This window comes from Trachemys scripta, chromosome 17 (assembly GCF_013100865.1).
Source record: "Trachemys scripta elegans isolate TJP31775 chromosome 17, CAS_Tse_1.0, whole genome shotgun sequence".
In the NCBI taxonomy this organism is placed as follows: Eukaryota; Metazoa; Chordata; order Testudines; family Emydidae; genus Trachemys; species Trachemys scripta.
The window spans coordinates 1,078,956-1,098,938 of NC_048314.1; the positions used below are offsets into that span (position 1 = coordinate 1,078,956).

Consider the following 19,983-nt stretch of genomic DNA (forward strand, 5'->3'; position numbering starts at 1 on the left):
CCAGGCCCCCTTCTGGATTGCCGAGCCCCAGTAATTTGTACTGGCTCCCCCCACTCTCATCAGCCCTGGGGAAAGGATCAAATGGCTGAGAGATGGGTGGACTGAAAGGAGCAAGTTTCACCATCACAGCTACCACTTGCATGGTCCCCTGGGACCCCAGGATCCACCGTGACACCACTTGGCCTTTGCTATCCTGAGCAGACCCGGCCAGAGAGCGGGACCGACGACATCACCACCTCCTCTGGCTCTGTGATGAGTCATCCCGGAGCTAGAGCTGGTGAATCATCTGTTACCAGCAAGTCCTATCATAGACCCATGCCAATCAACCAGGTCCCAGTCAATCCACAAGCAAGGGCCTAACCAGGTGACCGCGAAGCAGGTATATAGGCTCCTAATCCATATTGGTACCTTCCCAGCTGCCAGCCAGTTCCACCAGACCACCTCAGCCAGCCCCAGGGCTGTTCTGACAAATGCCACCTAAAAGTTAAGACTTGGGTTCCTGTTAGCAGCCTGTCCCTTTCCTTCCCCACCTTATTGCCTCTCTTTCCTAGCGCTCTCCTGGTTGCCTGCTGTTTAATAAGTCCGACTTGGATGGGCTGAGGCTGTCTCTTTTGCAAACTGCTGTGAGCCTGTGACCTGAGAGGCAGCTGAAAGTAATGCCCTGAACAGCCTGCCCCTGGTACCAGCGTGCTGGGTGTTGGGGTGGCAGAAAAGACAGTGCTGGGTCGGTGTTTCTCCAGCAGTGAGTTTGCAAGTGAGAGTTGGCACCGGAGAAGCTGCGTTTTCTATCTTTGCTGTTCTTTTCTGCCCTGTCCCTTTGCTGTGTGTGTTTGTTTTGTTTTTCCTTAAAGGCGGCAGGATCAAACTTTACCACCAGCAGCGCCGGCCAATCTCCACTAACTTCTTTTTTTTCCCCAAAAAGGAGCGTGAACTACCATCTTTAATCCAGTCCGCAAAACCGTCAGCCGGGGGGAGGGAGTTTCCTGACGAAAACGCTCCACACGCAGCGTTTCTCCAATTGGGGGGGCCTGACCCAAAAGGGGGTTGCAAGACTGTTGTAGAAGGGTCGTGAGATGGCAGCAGCTGGCCGCACACCCAGCTCTGAAGGCAGCGTCACTGCCAGCAGCAGTGCAGAGATAAGGGTGGCATGGTATGGTGGGGGGCGCATCACTTTTTGGGGCGGAGGGTTGTCACGGCCTGAAATATTTTCAAAGGGGTCACAGCAAGAAAAACGTTGAGAACCTTCTGGCTACTCTTACAATGAAAACCTTACTGAATACTTTACGTTTCCAAGGCTTTAACTGTTTTTCCTTTTTCGGTATCTTTCATAGAAGGTGCTTGTAGTGGTGTCTGTTGCCATGCGTCCGTGTACTCAAACCCAAACTGTGTTTAACGGTCTAGTGTTGTGCAGTGACAGGGGCTGGTTGACACCTTTGCCTCTCTGGGCCTTTTTATTCCATTGAAAGTATCACATGCCGAATGAGGGTAAAATGAGTAGCTGCTTGTTTGCTGAGCACCATCCGCCCTGTGCAGGGGACATGTGGAAACATAACGGGAACTGAGCATTCAAATCAGGCGGCTTTGAAAATCTCAGCCTTATTTTCCTGTTGTGCTAAACTAACCAACACTGACTCCTGCGGGGGGGGGGCACTACTCATTGCCTGGGGGTATCTCCTGCTTGCAGCTCCTTTGCATGACACCTCCCGTAAAAGTTTCAGAGTAGCAACCGTGTTAGTCTGTATCAGCAAAAACAACGAGGAGTCCTTGTGGCACCTCAGAGACTAACACATTTCTTTGGGCATAAGCTTTCGTGGGCTAGAACCCACTTCATCATGAAGTCTCTAAGGTGCCACAAGGACTCCTCGTTGTTCTTACCTCCCGTAGAGTGACTCCTTCCCTGGGTGCATTCAGGGCTTGGGCAGGCCGTACCCGCTGCAGGGAGTCTCGCATCAGAGCGAAACCAGACTCAACGGCTTCCTGCCAGAGATATGAAGAATACAAGACAGGAGTGAGAAACCACAGCCATCCCCCTATGACTTGTCCCAGCACTGAACAGGCTGTGATTGTTCTTGAGAAAGCGTTGTGCCTTGCCAGCGCCCACCACATCAGCTCAGCCGGCGCCCCCCAAGCAGTGCACCCGGGACTGACTAAGCAGAAGCAAGACAGGAAATCTCTTTGGGACTGGCGCTTCTGCTCTCGCCACCACCAGAATGGCAGGGGCTCCGGCGCTGGGAGGAAACGGACCACACAGCAGGGACAGACAAATTGGAGCCCCTCCCTCCTCTATCGACCCTGTTTCTTACATGGGCACCTGTCACCGGGGGGCATCTGAGCGCCTCCCAGAGAGGAGAGTGCAAGGAAGAGACCGGCCTTCCTGCTGCAGCTCGAGGTCTGGCTGGCATCTGAAGGGGTTTTGAACCCCAGGGAGAGTTCACTGATCTCACTATCCTCCCCATCTGCCCCACCCTAGCACTGAAATACAGTAATGCAGAGCAGTGGTCCCCCCCCGACCTCGCTCCTCTGCCCCATTTATTCCTAAGGGGAGCAACTAGCCATTTCTTTGGCATTCCCTAGACAGGGGCTGGCAAATCCTAACTTTCCACCCTGGCAAAGGCTCACTGTCCTGTCCTAGCCAGTGCAGAACCCGCCCACCTGCTGAGCTGCAGACTCAACGCTCCTCACGTAGCACCGGTTAGTCCTCACAACACCCCTGTGAGGTAGGTAAGTGTACGAGCCTTTTATAGACGGGGAAGCCGAGTCCCAGTACAAGTCTGTGTCAGAGCTGGGACTCAGAGCGCCTGGCTCCCAGACCCAGGTTCTGCTCGGTGCCCTCAGTCACCCCACCAGCCACTTGACTCAAAATGAGCCAGCCCATGCAGACGTCCTTTTCCACTAACGCAGACAGCCTGGCTTCTCTGTACAAGTCACACATCTCTGAAAAGCTTCAGCGTTGCCCAGCCCCATCTTCTCAAACACTGAACCAGCTCTCCAGGTCAGGGTAGATTTGCCCCTGGGCCAGGCGGGGGTATCTGGAGCAGATGGTGCAGAACCGTTCTTGCCAGTCTGTGTAGAGCTTCACCCCATACCTCTTCCTCCACTCGAAGAATGCCCTGTAGCGGCTGGAGTTCATGGTCTTCAAGAAGCTGGCCAGCTCCTTCATGGAGCCGAAGTCCTCAATGTGGATGAATGAATCTGCAGGGATGAACTTCTCGTAGTTGGCTCGGGGGGGCCCCAGCACCACCGGCACGGTGCCAGCCAGCAGCGCGTTCCTCCACAGCTTCTCGGTGATGTAGTCCTGGTGGATGGAGTTCTCGAAGGCCAGGTAAAACTTGTACTTGGAAGTGGTTGGCAAGAGGCAGTCTGGGCACAGTGGCTTCTTGTTTGATTTCCCATACACGTTCACTTGGAGGTGCCTGGACAGCTCTCTGTAGACCTGCGCTCTCTTCTGAGTCCGGTGGTAGTTACTGATGACCCAGGACACCAAGCCGGTTTTGGTTGGAATGTCCACACTGGCTGATGGATGGTGCACAAGCTCCCCATATGGCATGAAGATGTCTGAGTCTTGTCTGTATGTCATGACCCAGTTGAAGGTTCGGTTCCAGCCACTCAGTGCCTTAGTGTTGGTGGGGGATTCCAGGGTAACCCACACCCAGTTTTGTCCAGGCCTCCTTTCTGTTGGGAGTCTTACCTTGCCCTGCCACAGCTCCCGGTGATGGAACACCACAACATCTGCCTGGTTAAAGAACCTGCGGTCCCCCGTCAGCTGGCAGCCCTTGATCTTGAAGCGGTCTGCGCAAATGTCAGTGCTGAGGTTCGGGGTGTGGCGGAAGGGCCACTGCCAGATCAGGACTGTCAGGGGTTCGCTGTGCCTCAGGGCTGGGCCAGGGACCTCAGATTGGTAGCCAAAAAAATTCAGGTTCCAGAGAATGACTGCAAATATTATTGCACTGGCCAAGGCCTTCAGCATAGGCAAGGAGCAAGTTTGCATCTTCAGCAGTAGCTTACGTTGAACCTGCAGTGCCGAGCTGCTGGGTGGGTTGGGTTCTTGGCAGAATTTCTGCTTCATGAATAGAGTTGAGTCCAGCCCCTGGAATGGAGAAGAAAGATGGTAAAAATCAGCCTTCAGCATATAACAATGCACTTTCTGCAGCCTCCTCTTTTCAGGGCGCAGGTGTGTGAGCATCTTGGTGGGTTGGGAGGAAATGGAAGTGGACGCAGGGAACTAGCAGGTGGAAGGAAAGGAGAAGAGCTGATCTCACTAGCATAGCTCAGGTCCGTGCTCTTTACAGAACGTGGTCACGGAGCTGTGTGAGTGGGGTTACCGGACTCTTGCTGCCCCTTGGATGTCCCAGCCCAGTGCTCTCCAGAGGGAATGCCTTGTCTGAGGTTTTGGGGAGGGCTGCAGGGTTGGATGAGGGAAGCACTTCCTAGCTGGAGCGGAATCTGGTGCAGCTGCGACTAGCCAGTCTCGGACCCTTAGGAAGAGCCTGGGCCACGCCCGGGGGGGGAGGGGTTGCTATTTAGCAGCCGGGATGAGAAGTTGGAGCCGTAGGAGAGCTGCGGTGTGTATATCGCTGGCTCTATTTTCATTCTGCTTAAGGGTTTGAACAGCATGAAGGGGATGTGGTCACATGCTGGAAGGTTTGTACTTATTTATGGTGGTTATAAGCGTGATACCCCTGAGAGGTGTGTTTTTGCAGAAGCGGGGCCTCTGCAGTTTATTTCCAGCTGCAAAGCTCAGAGCCCTGCCCCAGCAGCCCTGGCTTGAGAGCCCCTAGCAGCTGGCTGCTCGCAAACACACCAGCTGGTCCGATTCCAGAGTCTGCAGAGATCGACCCGCCTGGGGGACCAGAGTTCCCTGTGCTGAATACGGGACACCCGGTAAAATGACTCGGATTCAAGCGAGTTCAACGGCAATCGGTCAGAACTGTGCAGTACAAACGTTCAAATTAACGTCAAGTTGCCTGAGCCCCCAGTAAAAAGAAATACTGGGTAGTGGGATTCTTATTTCCCTTCTTATCTTTAAGGCTTTAGGGTTCACAGGGAGAGAGGTGACACACACTCCTACCACTCCCTCCATATGGGAAGAGGTGACACACATACACTCCTGTATACCTCTCTCACATGGGGGGTGACCGACCAACCCTCCCCTCCCCTCTCTGCTTGGCGCTCTCCACCCTCCGTGCCTGGCTGGGCCCCCAGGACAGACCCACCGCTCCTGGTACCTGGCGCCGCATCTTCCCAAGGCAACATGCGTGTGTGTGGGTTGGGGATGGGGATGCAGGGTCACACGCCCTCCCCCCCCAGATTTCTGCCAGGGTTCCCACCAGAACGTGGCCAGCAGCAGCCTTTCGGCACTGTGCGGGAGGGAAGGGCCGGGAGCTGCTTCCAGCCGTGGGGGGTGGGGAGGGAGAGGAATGCCCTGGCCTGTGTCTTTGCAGCGTTCAGCACCATGGCTGGAAGTGGAAGCAGCTGGTCCCTTCCTGCCCACACAGTGTTGAAAGGCAGCTAACACCTCCAGGCTGCTGCTGGCCTCAGACATTACCGGACGCTTCCTGTCCCCCAGCTACACTGCAGGCAGGAAGGGGTTAAGCCCGAAGGATACACCAGGGCCCAGGGAACCTGACTGCAGGGCCCTCAGCGAACCCAGCCAGAGAGGTGGCTCAGCAGGGGAGGGTGCCTAGAGGACGGAGCAGCCCCACGATCCCTGGGGGGCAGGACCCGGGGCAGGACCCAGGGCGGGGGTGGGGGGGGGGGCGAGAGACAGGTGAAGAAGGTGCTAAGCCCCTGCCCGGGGTGGGGTGGGGTGGGGTGCTGCTGTGGAGCCTACAGGTTTGGGGTATGAACAGGCTGGAAATCGCTGCCCCCCCACCACTCAGGAGCGTAGCTGAGGGGCAGAGAGGCTCCTCGTGCCCGCGCTGTGCGGGGCTTCGGCACATGCAGGGCTTGGCTCCTCCTGGACAGTGCCTGAGGCCGGAGACTATTGGGCTTTCCCAGGGTGCCGGGCCAGCTGGAGGCAGCGGGGGAAGGAAGGAACCTGCCAGCCAGGCTGCCGGTGAGCTGAGCGCTCCGACCAGGGGCCGGTTCTCCCCACAGTCCTGGGAGCGGGACATGCCCCAGCTGGAGGGCTATGGAGGAGCAGCGGGGCTGGGGGTTGTGGCAAAGGGGCAAAGCAGGAAGATGACAGTGAGAGGGGGAGCACGTAAAGCACCAATGGGTGGGCAGCAGAGGCAACACGTAACCTGCCTCTGCCTGGCACCTGCCCGCACGCACCAGCCACTGCTATCTGGACGGGGGACGGGGCCCTGGTGGCCGAGAGCCAGCCTGCAGCGGGGGCTGCACTGACAGATCAGCACAGGGGAGTGGCCGGCCCCACACACTGCATCTTTATCCGGCCTCCAGCCTTGCACACCCATCCCATCATCAGCCACTGGCCCCCCCAACTCACTGCTGGTGGGCAGACGGCTGGCGAGCAGGGATCCGGCCAGCAGCAGGACCCGCCAGACAGAAAATACGGGACAATTTGCCAGTCTTTAAGAAAAAGTCGGGCCATTTGCAGGAGGGCTTAGATATGGGACTGTCCCTTTAAAAACAGGACGTCTGGTCACCCACCTGCCAGAAATCACAATGGCCAAGGCGAGACACAGTCAGGTGGGAAATGAGGTATACATTTTTAACAGTGAGGGTAATTAACCATTGGAACAATGTATTCAGGGTTGGGGGGGATTCTCCATCTCTAATCAAGACTAGATTTGTTTTTTTAAGGCTCCGTGTTCGTTCCAAAGGAGTTGTGCTGGGGAGGCTCTCTGGCCGGTGTTCGACAGAAGGTCAGTCTGGATGATCACAGCCAACCCTTCTGCCTGTTGAATCTATGACTCTATCACAAGTGGCCCCTGAGCTTGGGAGTCCATCTTGAGCCCTGGCTCACCCAGGCGGAGCGCCAGGGCTGCTTGTCAGTGGGAGCTGAGGGCACTCTGCGCCGCTAAAAATCAAGCCATGGTGGGTCAAGATGAGCATCCAAAATCAGAGAACACTTGTGAAAATGCAAGGGGGGATCTGAGAGGTCTATAAAGTCATGAGCGGTGTAGAAAAAGGGACTAGATACATGTTATTTACCCCTCCACATAACACGAGAACCAGGGGCACTCAATGAAATGAACAGGCAGCCGGTTTAAAACAAACAAAAGGAAGTATTTCTTCACACAACGCACAGTCACCCTGTTGCCAGGGTATGTTGTGAAGACCAAAAATATAACAGGTTTCAAAAAAGAAGTAGATAAGTTCGTGGCGGATAGGTCCATCAACAGCTACGTGCATCCCTGACCAGCTTGGCTACCCAATGCTCTGGGTGTCCCTACCCCGACTGCCGGAAGCTGGGAATGGGCGACGGGATGGATCACTCGATAATTGTCCTGTTCTGTTCATTCCCTCTGAAGCATCTGGCAGCAGCGACTGTCAGAGGACAGGACACTGGGCTAGATGGACGATTGGTCTGACCCAGTCTGGCCGTTCTTATGTGTTTGGAGCTGTGGTTCTGATTATTTAACCTCATCTCTGGTTCATTCAATACGCACCAGCCCCAGCACTGACCAGGCATCCATCCGTCCTGTGCACTGAAAGAGGCCAGGGGCTTGTGGAAAAAATAGCATTTGATCATGTAATTAAAGACTGTCTCATAACACATATGCACACGGGGACGGGACAAATGAAGGCTGAACACACAACCTTAATTCAGGCATTTATTAACTTGAGAGGACTTGACTTTGCAACCTTAGTAACATTCTTTTACTGTCGTTTTTGCATATAGACAAGGGGTAAAACCTAGGGGAAGAGGCAGGTGAACGCAGACATGTAGGGCCCAATTGTGTTGCCCCCACACCTTGTGTGGTCACGTACATCAATACAAAGTGGGTGGCAAATGCTACCAGCTCAGAATGGGAACACTTTGCACGGGTGTAACTGACAACACACGCAGCAGTGCAACGGAGAACTGCCCGAGGTCTGATCTACACTGAGCTGTCCTGATACAATTATACCAGCACAGCCCCTACTGTGGTGGTACGCGACACTGGTATAAAGGGGTCTTCATACAGTCTAGCATGATCTCCTTCCTGGAGAGCATTTTCCTACATTGGTGTAGCTAAAGTGACACAATTTCCGTGTGTAGACAAGCCCTTAGAATTCAGAATCTGAGAAAATTAAGCGTAGCTTTGATTTATTGAGCTTCACAGAGCCCCCTCTGGGCTCCCATCCTGAGCTCCAGGGTCCATGCCATGAAACACACGCTCCAAGCCTCCTGGAATAACAGCACTAAAGGCAACAAAAGCTGGACTAGAAGTAAAGGCAGCGGCCATCAGTGACCGTGCTGCGATTGCCCGCAGGTCGGCAGTGCCCGTGTGGGTTTCCGTGTTTGTACCAACGTTTAGTGTAACAAAGCCTGGAAGAGATTTCAATCCCCCCCCCCCCAGCTGGAGCTGCCAGCCTCTTCAATCGTTTGACATTTTGCACATGTGAAGGATTGAGTTTTTACAAAGAGCCCAATTTTAAAAAAACAACTCCGCACCCAATGTGCACCCAATGTGCAGCATGCCTTGGAGAATCTGGCTTCTGTGGGTAACATTTTCCAAAGTCCCTAGGTGACTTAGAAACCTAATTTCATGGACTGTCAATGAAACTTAGGCTCCTAAATCACCTCGGGGCTTATGAATTTTTTACCTTTGTTGCCTAGCTGATCTGCTTAAACACGGATTTAAAAAATAATCCTATCGTCAGTTTCATGTTCTTCCCCCGACCTCCAGAGAAAGGCTGCTTCTGAGTCACTTTTCATTGACACGTCCCCCCCTTTTCTTCCTCTCCTATCTCTAGACAATATAGCAGCTGGGATTTAGTGACAGAAACACTCACATACCTGACGAGACGGGAAAGCTCTGCTTCCTTGAATCCTCGTTTTGGAATATACAGAGAGCCAATGTCAGGTGACAACTAATCCATGCCCCACTCAGTGCAGCACTGTTCCCTACAGTCCAGTCTCCAGAGCTGTTTTAAGTTACAGTTTCAATAAAAAGCACCGGTGCATCCATCATTCCCTGTGGGAGACTATTCCGCAGTAGAATGGATCGCACTGCCAGCTATTTTCACCCCTCTGTTATCGGAGCAAACCCTTACTCAGCACACTACTTACTCCGGCAGAGAGGAACTGGGAGCCTGGCCTGGGGGTCACATTTTGGCCCAGCGAGATTTAAATTGTACTTGGTTTGAGAGGAAGGAAGGTTAGCCCTTGATTCTGGAGCTGCCTCATGGGCGTGGGACTGAGACGTCTATTTCAAATGTTCCTCACTAACACATTCGCAGAAGAACACTTTTGTTTTTAAGTGGAATGAAGTCATGTCACCCCCGTTAAACAGCGAGGTTTGGTTTTCTTGCATTTTCATTTTATTTTGTTTCATGGAGCATCAGACAGCATTTTCCTGACACTTTCTAGAGGCGTTGCTGCCGCAGAGCTCTAGTCACTAATCTTTCTGCCTATTTTAAAAAAAGCCCAGCATTGAGGATTGGCTCGCCCTGGTCCAAAATGCACCAGCTTCTACCCATCTGACTGCTGCGTTCCTGGTTGCTATGCTAGCATTGATTTCAGGCAGCGGCATGAGCTCAGAGACTTACCCTCCGTTAGTATCAGAAGCATTGTAGTGTGTTCTGGCTGGTTCTTCCTTCTCCCCTCATGTCTGCTGGGTAATGCTGAAGGAATCCATCCAGCTGAGGGCTCTGTGTAGGCTGTGGTCACTCGATAACTTCTGCTTTTCTGTGGTGTCACCATCTCCTCTTCCTCCACAACCTTTCCTGTTGCTTGTTCAGCTGTTTCTAGAAAAGGTTTTCTCAATGTACCCAGCCGCTCCCCACCAGGCTCTGCTTTCACTCCTAGGTGCCCGCTCCAAGAAGCAGGGCTGGGCTTTCAAGTGAGGCTGGAGAGGACTGCAGATGTTCCTCCATCTCCAGCCCTCCATGAGGTAGCCTGTGAAGGAAAACCCTTTCTTGCTTTCCTTACATGATGACCTGAGCTTGCTTGCTTGTGCTCTCTCTCTTCCCCCCTCCCCTCGGGGCCACACCCCTGCTCAATAAAAAAAGTTGTGGTTATTTTTTTTCCGGGTTTTCCCCCATTTGTTTTCTCCAGCCTGTCACCTCCTGCCTTCCCTGGCTTGCGGGGGATATTGGCCACTTTCCCAGCCCGAATCAAGGCATTCGGGGTTCGTGTTGCCAAGAAAGAAGTTTTTCTCCCCAGCATTTGAGTTAAATGAAAGTTCACAACCCCCCCCCCCAAATCCCTTTCTCTCTCTGCTAATCACGTTCCTCTTTCTTGGTATCAGACTCCTGCTAGTTTTCTGGTCAGCCAGAGAGTCTGCCAGGCTGGATTGCTCATTAAAATACAAGTGGCCGGGGGGGTGGGGGGAGGACATACACTACTAGCAACAAAATGGGCTACAAAAGAACCAAGCTTTGGAGGGTTGTGTTCTCTGCCATGCTTCTTCGGCATTGCTCTGCACAATATGTTACTTTTATGCAGCAGTGGCAGAGTTAACTGCATCTCCTGCAGGTGGGCTAGTTACAACAGCAGACACCCGTGGGGATCCTGGGTGGGGAAACCAATGAGAGATTGTGGGGAACAAACTCTTCCCTTTCAGCTCTGATCCTCCCACCCAGCTCCCCCAGGCTGTCTGAGTCCTGGGAGATTCATTGCATATTTTAACCTGCCCCATCATTAATAGAATGCAGACTACAGACCACTGAGCTCCCAGTATCAGAGGGGTAGCCGTGTTAGTCTGAATCTGTAAAAAGCAACAGAGGGTCCTGTGGCACCTTTAAGACTAACAGAAGTATTGGGAGCATAAGCTTTCGTGGGTAGGAACCTCACTTCTTCAGATGCAAGTAATGGAAATCTCCAGAGGCAGGTATAAATCAGTATCGAGATAATGAGGTTAGTTCAATCAGGGAGGGTGAGGTGCTCTGCTAGCAGTTGAGGTGTGAACGCCAAGGGAGGAGAAACTGCTTCTGTAGTTGGATAGCCATTCACAGTCTTTGTTTAATCCTGATCTGATGGTGTCAAATTTGCAAATGAACTGGAGCTCAGCAGTTTCTCTTTGGAGTCTGGTCCTGAAGTTTTTTTGCTGTAAGATGGCTACCTTTACATCTGCTATTGTGTGGCCAGGGAGGTTGAAGTGTTCTCCTACAGGTTTTTGTATGTTACCATTCCTGATATCTGACTTGTGTCCATTTATCCTCTTGCGTAGTGACTGTCCAGTTTGGCCAATGTACATCGCAGAGGGGCATTGCTGGCATATGATGGCATATATAACATTGGTGGACGTGCAGGTGAATGAGCCGGTGATGTTGTAGCTGATCTGGTTAGGTCCTGTGATGGTGTTGCTGGCGTAGATATGTGGGCAGAGTTGGCATCGAGGTTTGTTGCATGGGTTGGTTCCTGAGTTAGAGTTGTTATGGTGCGGTGCGTGGTTGCTGGTGAGAATATGCTTAAGGTTGGCAGGTTGTCTGTGGGCGAGGACTGGCCTGCCTCCCAAGGTCCGTGAAAGTGAGGGATCATTGTCCAGGATGGGTTGTAGATCACTGATGATGCGTTGGAGAGGTTTAAGCTGAGGACTGTAGGTGATGGCCAGTGGAGTTCTGTTGGTTTCTTTTTTGGGCCTGTCTTGTAGCAGGAGGCTTCTGGGTATACGTCTGGCTCTGTTGATTTGTTTCTTTATTTCCTTGTGTGGGTATCGTAGTTTTGAGAATGCTTGGTGAAGATCTTGTAGGTGTTGGTCTCTGTCGGAGGGGTTGGAGCAGATGCGATTGTACCTCAGTGCTTGGCTGTAGACGATGGATCGTGTGGTGTGACCGGGGTGGAAGCTGGAGGCATGAAGGTAGGCGTAGCGGTCGGTGGGTTTTCGGTATAGGGTGGTGTTAATGTGGCCATCGCTTATTTGTACGGTGGTGTCTAGGAAGTGGACCTCCCATGTAGATTGGTCCAGGCTGAGGTTGATGGTGGGGTGGAAGCTGTTGAAATCATGGTGGAATTCTTCCAGGGTCTCCTTCCCATGGGTCCAGAAAAAACTTCAGGACCAGACTCCAAAGAGAAACTGCTGAGCTCCAGTTCATTTGCAAATTTGACACCATCAGATCAGGATTAAACAAAGACTGTGAATGGCTATCCAACTACAGAAGCAGCTTCTCCTCCCTTGGTGTTCACACCTCAACTGCTAGCAGAGCACCTCACCTCACCCTCATTATCTCAATACTGATTTATACCTGCCTCTGGAGATTTCCATTACTTGCATCTGAAGAAGTGAGGTTCTTACCCACGAAAGCTTATGCTCCCAATACTTCTGTTAGTCTTAAAGGTGCCACAGGACCCTCTGTGAGCTCCCAGTGACTATCAGTCAGGCACTGTCTTTATCTGCAGGGTGCACACATCAGAGAAAGACCTTTAGCACGGAGGTGCATGCCCCACGGGGCTGTGTGCTCTGTGGGTTGGGCCGGGTTTCCACAGGGTACGCGCACCACGGCTGCATTGTGCCCTTCATGCAATGTCTGTAATGTTGTCAGCCTTGATCCTGTCAGGTCAGGTCATTGCATCAGAAGGGTGTGACATTCGTGTTGCTGCCTTGGCCCGCAGTGCTGGGCAGCCGTGTTGTTCCCAGAGATATTTGGGTCTGATCTCTGCTGTCCTGTGCTCGGAGTAGTGGAGGCTCTGGGGTGGTGATAAATACTAAAAGCTGGTACCTAGCACTTACAGAGTACTTTTCATCTGTAGGGCTCAATGCACGTTACGAATGAGCGTGATATCCTTATCTCCATTTCACAGATGGGGAAACTGAGACCCAGGAAAGGGAAGTGACCTGCCCAAGGTCACCCAGCAGAGCTGACAGGTGACTCCAGATCTCCTGATTCCCAGTCCAGTGCTCGGTCCACTAGGCCGCAATGCTGCTAAAGCTGATACATGATCTCTCCCTGCCCTCTGTATGGCAGTGACGGGGATTGCCTGATGGTCATGGGGATTGCTTAGGCCTGGGAACGTCTCGTCTGCCCCCCTGTATAACATGGGTCAGAGACCTGCCCCACAATCATCCCTAGAGCAGAGCTTTTAGAAAACCAGCTGATCTTAATTTAAAAACATGGAACTGTCCACCCTGATCTCACGTTTCAATTATCCTGGAGGAGATTTCAAAAGAACGTTTACAAATGACACAAACAAATTTTGTTTCAACTTCCAACGTCCAAACAACAACAAAAAACAACCCCCAGAGCGAAGGAGGTTGTGAATGAGACAGGGTGTGAGCAAACCAGGAAGCGGGGGTTGTGTAGAAGTGTCAGGTCTAAAGATTAGCAGTGGGATACACTAGGTGTGAAACGTCCCACAGGGCAGCGGATGTTTTTCATCTGGAATGAAGATTTTTGGGGGGATAAAAATGTTGCGAGCAATGTGGGTTTTCTGCCTGATTCATGTGGCTCCTGCAGCGCTTAAGGCAGTGGGTCTCAAACGTTTGTACTGGCAATCCCTTTCACACAGCAAGCCTTCTTATCAATTAAACACACGTTGAATATATTTACCACCATTGTAAATGCTGGAGGCAAGCGGGGTTTAGGGTGGAGGCTGACAGCTCGCGACCCCCCATGTAAGAACCTTGTCCTGACCCCCAGGTTGAGAGCCCCTGGCTTAAGGGGTGGGGGTCACAAGGGTTCACAAACCAAGCCAAAAAAAAATGTAAAAACTGAGCCGGGGGGCTGAGGGGCACACGTTAAACGCTGTCTTATTACCGTGGCTACTCCCGGGGGATGGTAGATCCTTCTGCCGCTTTCAGCAGCGGTTCCCTGCAAGGAGATTCATAAGAAATCTGGGTCCACCCCTGCATGGCCTTGCCCAGGGCACCTGCCCAGCCACACCAATTCTGTGTGGGCGCAAGCCGGTGGGCTCCAGCCAGCCCCCTACGTCCTTGCCCAAAGCCCCCGCCCCAGACCCGACAGGCCTGTGCGGGTGCAGGCTGGCAGGCCACTGACTCAATGTGGTACTTGGTGCCACCGTCTGTGTCCTGTCACAATGTGACTGCAAACAGGATGCCAGGCTCATTCTAGACCCCAGTGACTCATCCTGAAACTGCCACCCGCTCACATTGGTACTGGCAGCCTTTTTGCTCTCCCTGAACTCTGCCCGCCCCTGCTGCCCCCACTGGCATGCTGCTGCCACAGAAAAGGGAAGGAGAGCAGGTGTGTGCCATATATAGGGGCAGGTCGGATCTCTGTTCCCCCGTCGGTCAGCCCCCTGACGGTCCCAGTTCCTGTTCCCAATCATGCCACTCGTCAAGGCTCCATGTCATTATCTGTATCACAGTAGATCAGGGCCCCATTGTGCTAGATGCTGTACAAACACATAGCAAGGGGCAGTCTCCACAGACAAAGGGTGGAAGGGGAAACTGAGGCACAGAGCAGGGATGTGACTTCCCCAAGGTAACACAGCAGAGGCAAAGATAGAACCCAAATCTCCTGAGTCCCGGTTCATTGCTCTGGCCCCTGAACCATGCTGCCCTTGGCTGCTGGCGGCCACATGGGCACAGCCTGCTGGGAACTTCGTGGCCCTGGTCATCATGGGACGGTGCCATGGGTGGGCAAATCTGAACACTGGACTCCCTCCTCCCAAACCAGTCATCAGCCGTTGGGCTCCCTCCACTGCTTGGGGCAACCGAGGCAGGACCTGGCCCTGCTGTGTAGGTTGAAATCTCTTCAACAGAGGAGACCCTAGAATTCCCCAGGCCTTGCTGGCCAGATTCCTTAGTTTCTATGTGGCACAAGAGGACAATGCCCTTTCCCTTCCTCTAGACCAGGCCTGCACAACTCGTAAAGCGGCGAAGGCCATATTACTCCAAAGAAAACAGCTGAGGGCCGAAAACACCCGACCCCGCCGAAACACCACCCTCCCCGCCCAGCCCCGCCGAAACAAACTCTCCTTCCCCAGCACCACCCCGCCGAAACAGCTGTGGGCCGAAACCACCCGATCCCACCGAAACACCACCCTCCCAGCACCGCCCAGCCCACCAAACCACAACCCCTCCCAGCACCGCCTGCCCCGCTGAAACAAACTCTCCTTCCCCAGGGCCGCCCCGCCGAAAGAGCTGTGGGCCGAAAAGGAAGGTTGGGGGGGGGGGGGAAGGAGGTGATACCTTATTAAGAATTTTTCAATTAAAGCTAACAATAATTTTTTAAATTATTTTTATGAATCATGGAAAAATGAAAAACACCTGTTCCATTGAAAGAAAACATTTGTACTTTTCATAGTTACCTTGCAAATTTAATGAGAGATCCCCCCATGAAATAAGGGGAGGGGAAAAGGGGGACAGTTTGAAGGGATTTTCTGGGGCTATGAACTAAGGGGAGGGGAAAGGGGGGCAGTGTGAAGGGATTGGATGTGACTGTCCAACACTCAAACACAGGGTCCGCAGGGAGCCCGGGGGCGGGGGCGGGGCAGTGTGATAGGGGATGGGGAGGGGGAAGGTCCCTGGACCAGGGAAGGGGGCTGGGGATTTCCTGGCTGCCCACAGACAGTTCAACCCCCCCCCCCCCGAATCACTACGGAGGCCACCATGGGACCAACCAGTGCAGTAGCCGCCCCACCCCCAACCGAAGGAGGGGGTTGGGGGGGGGTTTTGGCCCAGTCCCCCCCCCCCGCCAGCTGCAGCTTGAGCCCAGGCCGGGCGCCCCTCCCCTCGCTCGGCACTTACTGGCTCTGCCTTGTGCCCAGTGCTTCCCGCCTCAGCGGGCCCCGGAAGTGACGCCCCCTCTGTACGCCAGGCGGGGGGAGCGGGAGACGGAGACACGTGCGGTTCTGACCATTAGGGCGCTTGGAGCACGGCTGGGAGGAGGGGTCCCCCCTGGGCGGGGGCGAACCCAGCAGCCCCACGCTGCCGCTTGCCCACGGGCCGCATGTTGTGCAGGCCTGCTCTAGACCCTCGACTCCTTGCGGAGACAAAATGCCAACCTCCCCTGTCGCCGCTAGAGGGCATACTGCCAGGTCAGGGCAGTGCCGCAGCCGCAAATGAGCAACCCTGGGTCCCTTCCCCCGTGCTAAATCCAACACAAGGGGTTTTTCCTCAAGGCTGCAGGCTAATGCCCCTTCTATCCCCTCCCCAGCCCTCTGGGGACTGGGGGTCCCTAGGCAAACCAACGGGAAGAGCCCTGAGGAGCTCCACGGGGCTCCAGCAGCTACTTGCCCATAGCTGACGGTTTCAGTGTCTCACTGATGCCAGGAGTAGAAAGTGCCATGTGGTTCAGGCAACGCCCCCGGCACCCTCTGAGACCAGCTACAGCTCTGAGCTGGGTGTTTTTTCCTACCCAAATGTGTGTCCTATTTCCTGTTATCTGCACACAGCCCCCCCCTCACTGATTGTAAGCCAGATACCAGGTGGCTTGCAACCTAAATTCCGCCTCGCTGGGGTTTAATCATCCTATGCCGATCTTCTGAGAACAAACTCTGTAACCCACACCCGAGAGAAAAGGGAGGAGGCCATGGAGTGCCCAAGGGCACGGGCAGTGTGCGTGAGAACATCCCTGCTGTGAAGGCCAGACCACAAGAAGCCTGCGGCTGCCTAGGGCCCTATGTCACTGGGCTGCATGCAGCAGGCACTCTAAGCTTCAACACCACTCCTGCCCCAAACACCCAGCTGCTAAAGGAGAATCTCCATTGGTCCATGGTGGCACAGGGTCTATGACACACAGCTGAGGGTTTTTTGATTACACCCGGTAGAGACAGTGGAATGCGGGAGGCCAGTTCACCCCAATAGAAAACTTCACCTGGGGCAAAGCCACCTCTTTCCATTGCACTGTTAGGGAGTGAGGACAGATATTCAGCTCCTGAGGTGCTGTCACTCCACTGTGCCATGTCCTCCTAGAGAGGGGTCCCCCTGAGAGTGGGGGCTGGGATCTGTGCAAACAGCCCCCTGGAGCCCGCCTTGGCAGGTCTCACCCTCTCCCCACCCTCGCTCTGTGGGAACTCATGCTGCGATCAGAGAGCTGGGCTGAGCTCTTTACAACTCAACCTTCAGTGAGAAAGATCTTATTGGCCAAGTTTCAGAGTAGCAGCCGTGTTAGTCTGTATCTGCAAAAAGAACAGGAGTACTTGTGGCACCTTAGAGACTAACAAATTTATTAGAGCTTTCGGATGCATCCGAAGAAGTGGGCTGTAGCCCACGAAAGCTTATGCTCAAATAAATGTGTTAGTCTCTAAGGTGCCACAAGTACTCCTGTTCTTATTGGCCAAGTCAGCCCCACAGCTAGTTCTCTGACCGTCGAATCGTGGAAGTCAACGAATGGCTACGCAGGTGGTGTCGGAGCGAACGCTTTGGATTCTTCGACCATGGGATGGTGTTCCAAGAAGGAGTGCTAGGCAGAGACGGGCTCCACCTAACGAAGAGAGGGAAGAGCATCTTCACAAGCAGGCTGGCTAACATTGTGAGGAGGGCTTTAAACTAGGCTCACCAGGAGAAGGAGACCAAAGCCCTGAGGTAAGTGGGGAAGTGGGATACCTGGAGGAAGCATGAGCAGGAGAGCCCAAGAGGGGAGGACTCCTGCCTCATACTGAGAAAGCAGGACCAGGGCCGGCTCTAGGCACCAGCGGAGCAAGCTTGTGTTTGGGGCGGCAGATTCCAAGGGGCGGCATTCCATCTAATCATCTAATTTTTTTTTTTTTTTTTGTGCTTCACCACTTTGGCCGCCCCTGCAGATTTTTTCTTTTTGGTTTGCTGCTCCCGCTGCCCTGTAGGGGGCGTCGTCGTGGAGGACGGGAGCGCCCTGCAGCAAGTCCAGCAGGGCAGCCCGCGTCCTTCCCTGCCTGCAGACTGGAATGGCGTGAAGCCCTCCCGGCAGGCGGCACGCATGGAGGGGCCGCATGGCAGCGCCCTGCTTAAGGAAACCCTGGGGGCCCCCCTTCTCTCTCTCCCCCACTAGCTGGGGTGCGCACTCTGCTGCCCGGGGTCTGCAGGGCCGGGAGTCCCCCTGCACCCATGCTCCCGCCGCCCTGCAGGTTTTTTGTTTTTTCTGTCCTTCACCACTCTGGCCGGCCAGTTTGTTTCCTGCCCCTTCGCCGCTCTGGCCAGGGGCAGGTTTGTTTCCCATCCTCCCTCCCTTTGCTGCTCCGGCCGGCCGGTTTGTTCTTCCCCTCCCCTGCCGCTCCGGCCAGGGGCAGGTTTGTTTCCCGCCTCCCTTTGCTGCTCCGGCCAGGGGCAGGTTTGTTTCCCGCCTCCCTTCGCAGCTCTGGCGGCGGGGGGGGGGGGGGGGGGGTTTTTTTTCCCCCCCCCCCCTCCCCCCCCCGACCTTTGCCGACCTTTGCTGCTCTGGCCGCCCAGCATTTTTTGCTTGGGGCGGCAAAAAAGCCAGAGCTGGCCCTTAGGAGGACGATCAGCGAGTTATCTTAAGTGCCTATACACAAATGCAAGAAGCCTGGGAAACAAGCAGGGAGAATTGGAAGTCCTGGCACAGTCAAGGAACTATCTATGATGTGATTGGAATAACAGAGACTTGGTGAATAACTCACATGACTGGAGTACTGTCACGGATGGATATAAACTGTTCAGGAAGGACAGGCAGGGCAGAAAAGGTGGGGGAGTTGCATTGTATGTAAGAGAGGAGTATGACTGCTCAGAGCTCCAGTATGAAACTGCAGAAAAACCTGAGTCTCTGGATTAAGTTGAGAAGTGTGAGTAACAAGGGGGATGTCATGGTGGGAGTCTGCTATAGACCACCAGACCAGGGGGATGAGGTGTGTTAGAAGAAAAAGCAGGCTGACCCAGAGGCAGATTTGAGTAGATGGGCTTATTTATTGTGGTACTTGTTCCCCTGGACCCAATTGTCCAGTAAGCCCCGAATTAGTCACATCACACTCTTTGTGTTTAGGTTAGTATGTACACGCCTACATCCGTTACACCACCCCAAAACCCCTTATTAAGTAATAAAAACACCCATTTTGTTAGCAAACCCACCCTATCTGTTGTACACAGCATTACACACATTACACTGGCATTTTACTTTGAAAATATATTTTTTTGCAACAATTTGTTGCCACAAATCTCCCTGGTCAGCAATTCTCAGGGGAGGGAGGAAGGGGCCATGAGCCAGGGCTGGTTTATGTAGCTGGGAAAGGAAGGGAGGAGGAGCTAACACTGCTTTACCCAAAAGGTATCCTTTAGATCCTCACATTTCTTATGCAGCTGCAAAACTTATCAGTTCTTACCAGCAACAGGGAAGAGCAAAATACGGCAACTTATTTATTAACCGAAGAACTACATACAGCCTTCTTATGCCTGTGTTCCCTAATGCCATGTCAGCACATTAGCAGCTTCCCAGGGCTTTACTTAATGTAAGGGGACTGTTGCCCCCTTACTAACACTCAGGGGGGGTGTTTTGGTGGCTAGCTCCCAGCACTAAAAGGGGAGGGGTCAATGGGAAATCAGGAGCCTGAGACTGACAGTCCCCAGACCAATGGGGAGAGGCCAATGCTCCAGATCAGCCTGATTGACAGGGTGGGCAGCTAATCAGAGAGTCAGGAGGCCGGGGCGTCCCATCCTCCGTGTGAACTGGAATGGCCTGGGTCAGACAGAGTGGGGCCGAGCTAAGGAGAGAGCAGGGGCCCGAGCTGAGCTGAGCTGGGAGCAGAGCTGCAGCCCCAAAGCCAGAGCACGGCCCAGAGAGAGCAGAGCTGCCCTGGGGGCAGAGCTGCAGCAACCGGAGCCAGAGAGGCCAAACAAGCAGCCCAGGGAGCTGAAGGCAGAGCAGCAGCAGCAGCCGTGCTGAGGCCGAGTGGAGCTGGAGCTGGAGCTGGAGCTGGGGCTGGAGCAGTCCGGAGCCGGGTGCGATGAGCAGCTGGGGAGAGTGAGGGGGACCCTGGGCAGTGGGCCCAGCACCGGGAGACGCCTCACCCAAAGGCTCTGCAGGCCAGACTTGCAGGGGGAT

General features: G+C 53.9%; 1 protein-coding gene and 1 pseudogene across 3 annotated transcripts; both read right to left on the reverse strand.

Annotated features, from left to right (window-relative positions):
- LOC117867167 overlaps positions 1–19,983 on the reverse strand; it is a 658,956-nt pseudogene that overhangs the window by 216,147 nt on the left and 422,826 nt on the right.
- FUT7 (fucosyltransferase 7) lies at positions 1,827–10,049 on the reverse strand. 3 transcript variants are annotated; one of them, XM_034751987.1, is made up of 2 exons: positions 9,661–10,049; positions 1,827–4,087 (listed from the first exon to the last, which is right to left on the reverse strand). In XM_034751987.1, exon 2 carries the CDS (start codon positions 4,064–4,066, stop codon positions 2,969–2,971), a length of 1,098 nt encoding a protein of 365 aa, XP_034607878.1. In that variant the 5' UTR covers positions 4,067–4,087; positions 9,661–10,049; the 3' UTR covers positions 1,827–2,968. The 3 variants fall into 3 exon arrangements, 2 of the variants coding, with proteins under 2 accessions (XP_034607878.1, XP_034607880.1); XM_034751989.1 differs by lacking the exon at positions 9,661–10,049 and adding an exon at positions 8,909–9,614; XR_004643323.1 differs by lacking the exon at positions 1,827–4,087 and adding an exon at positions 7,531–7,630.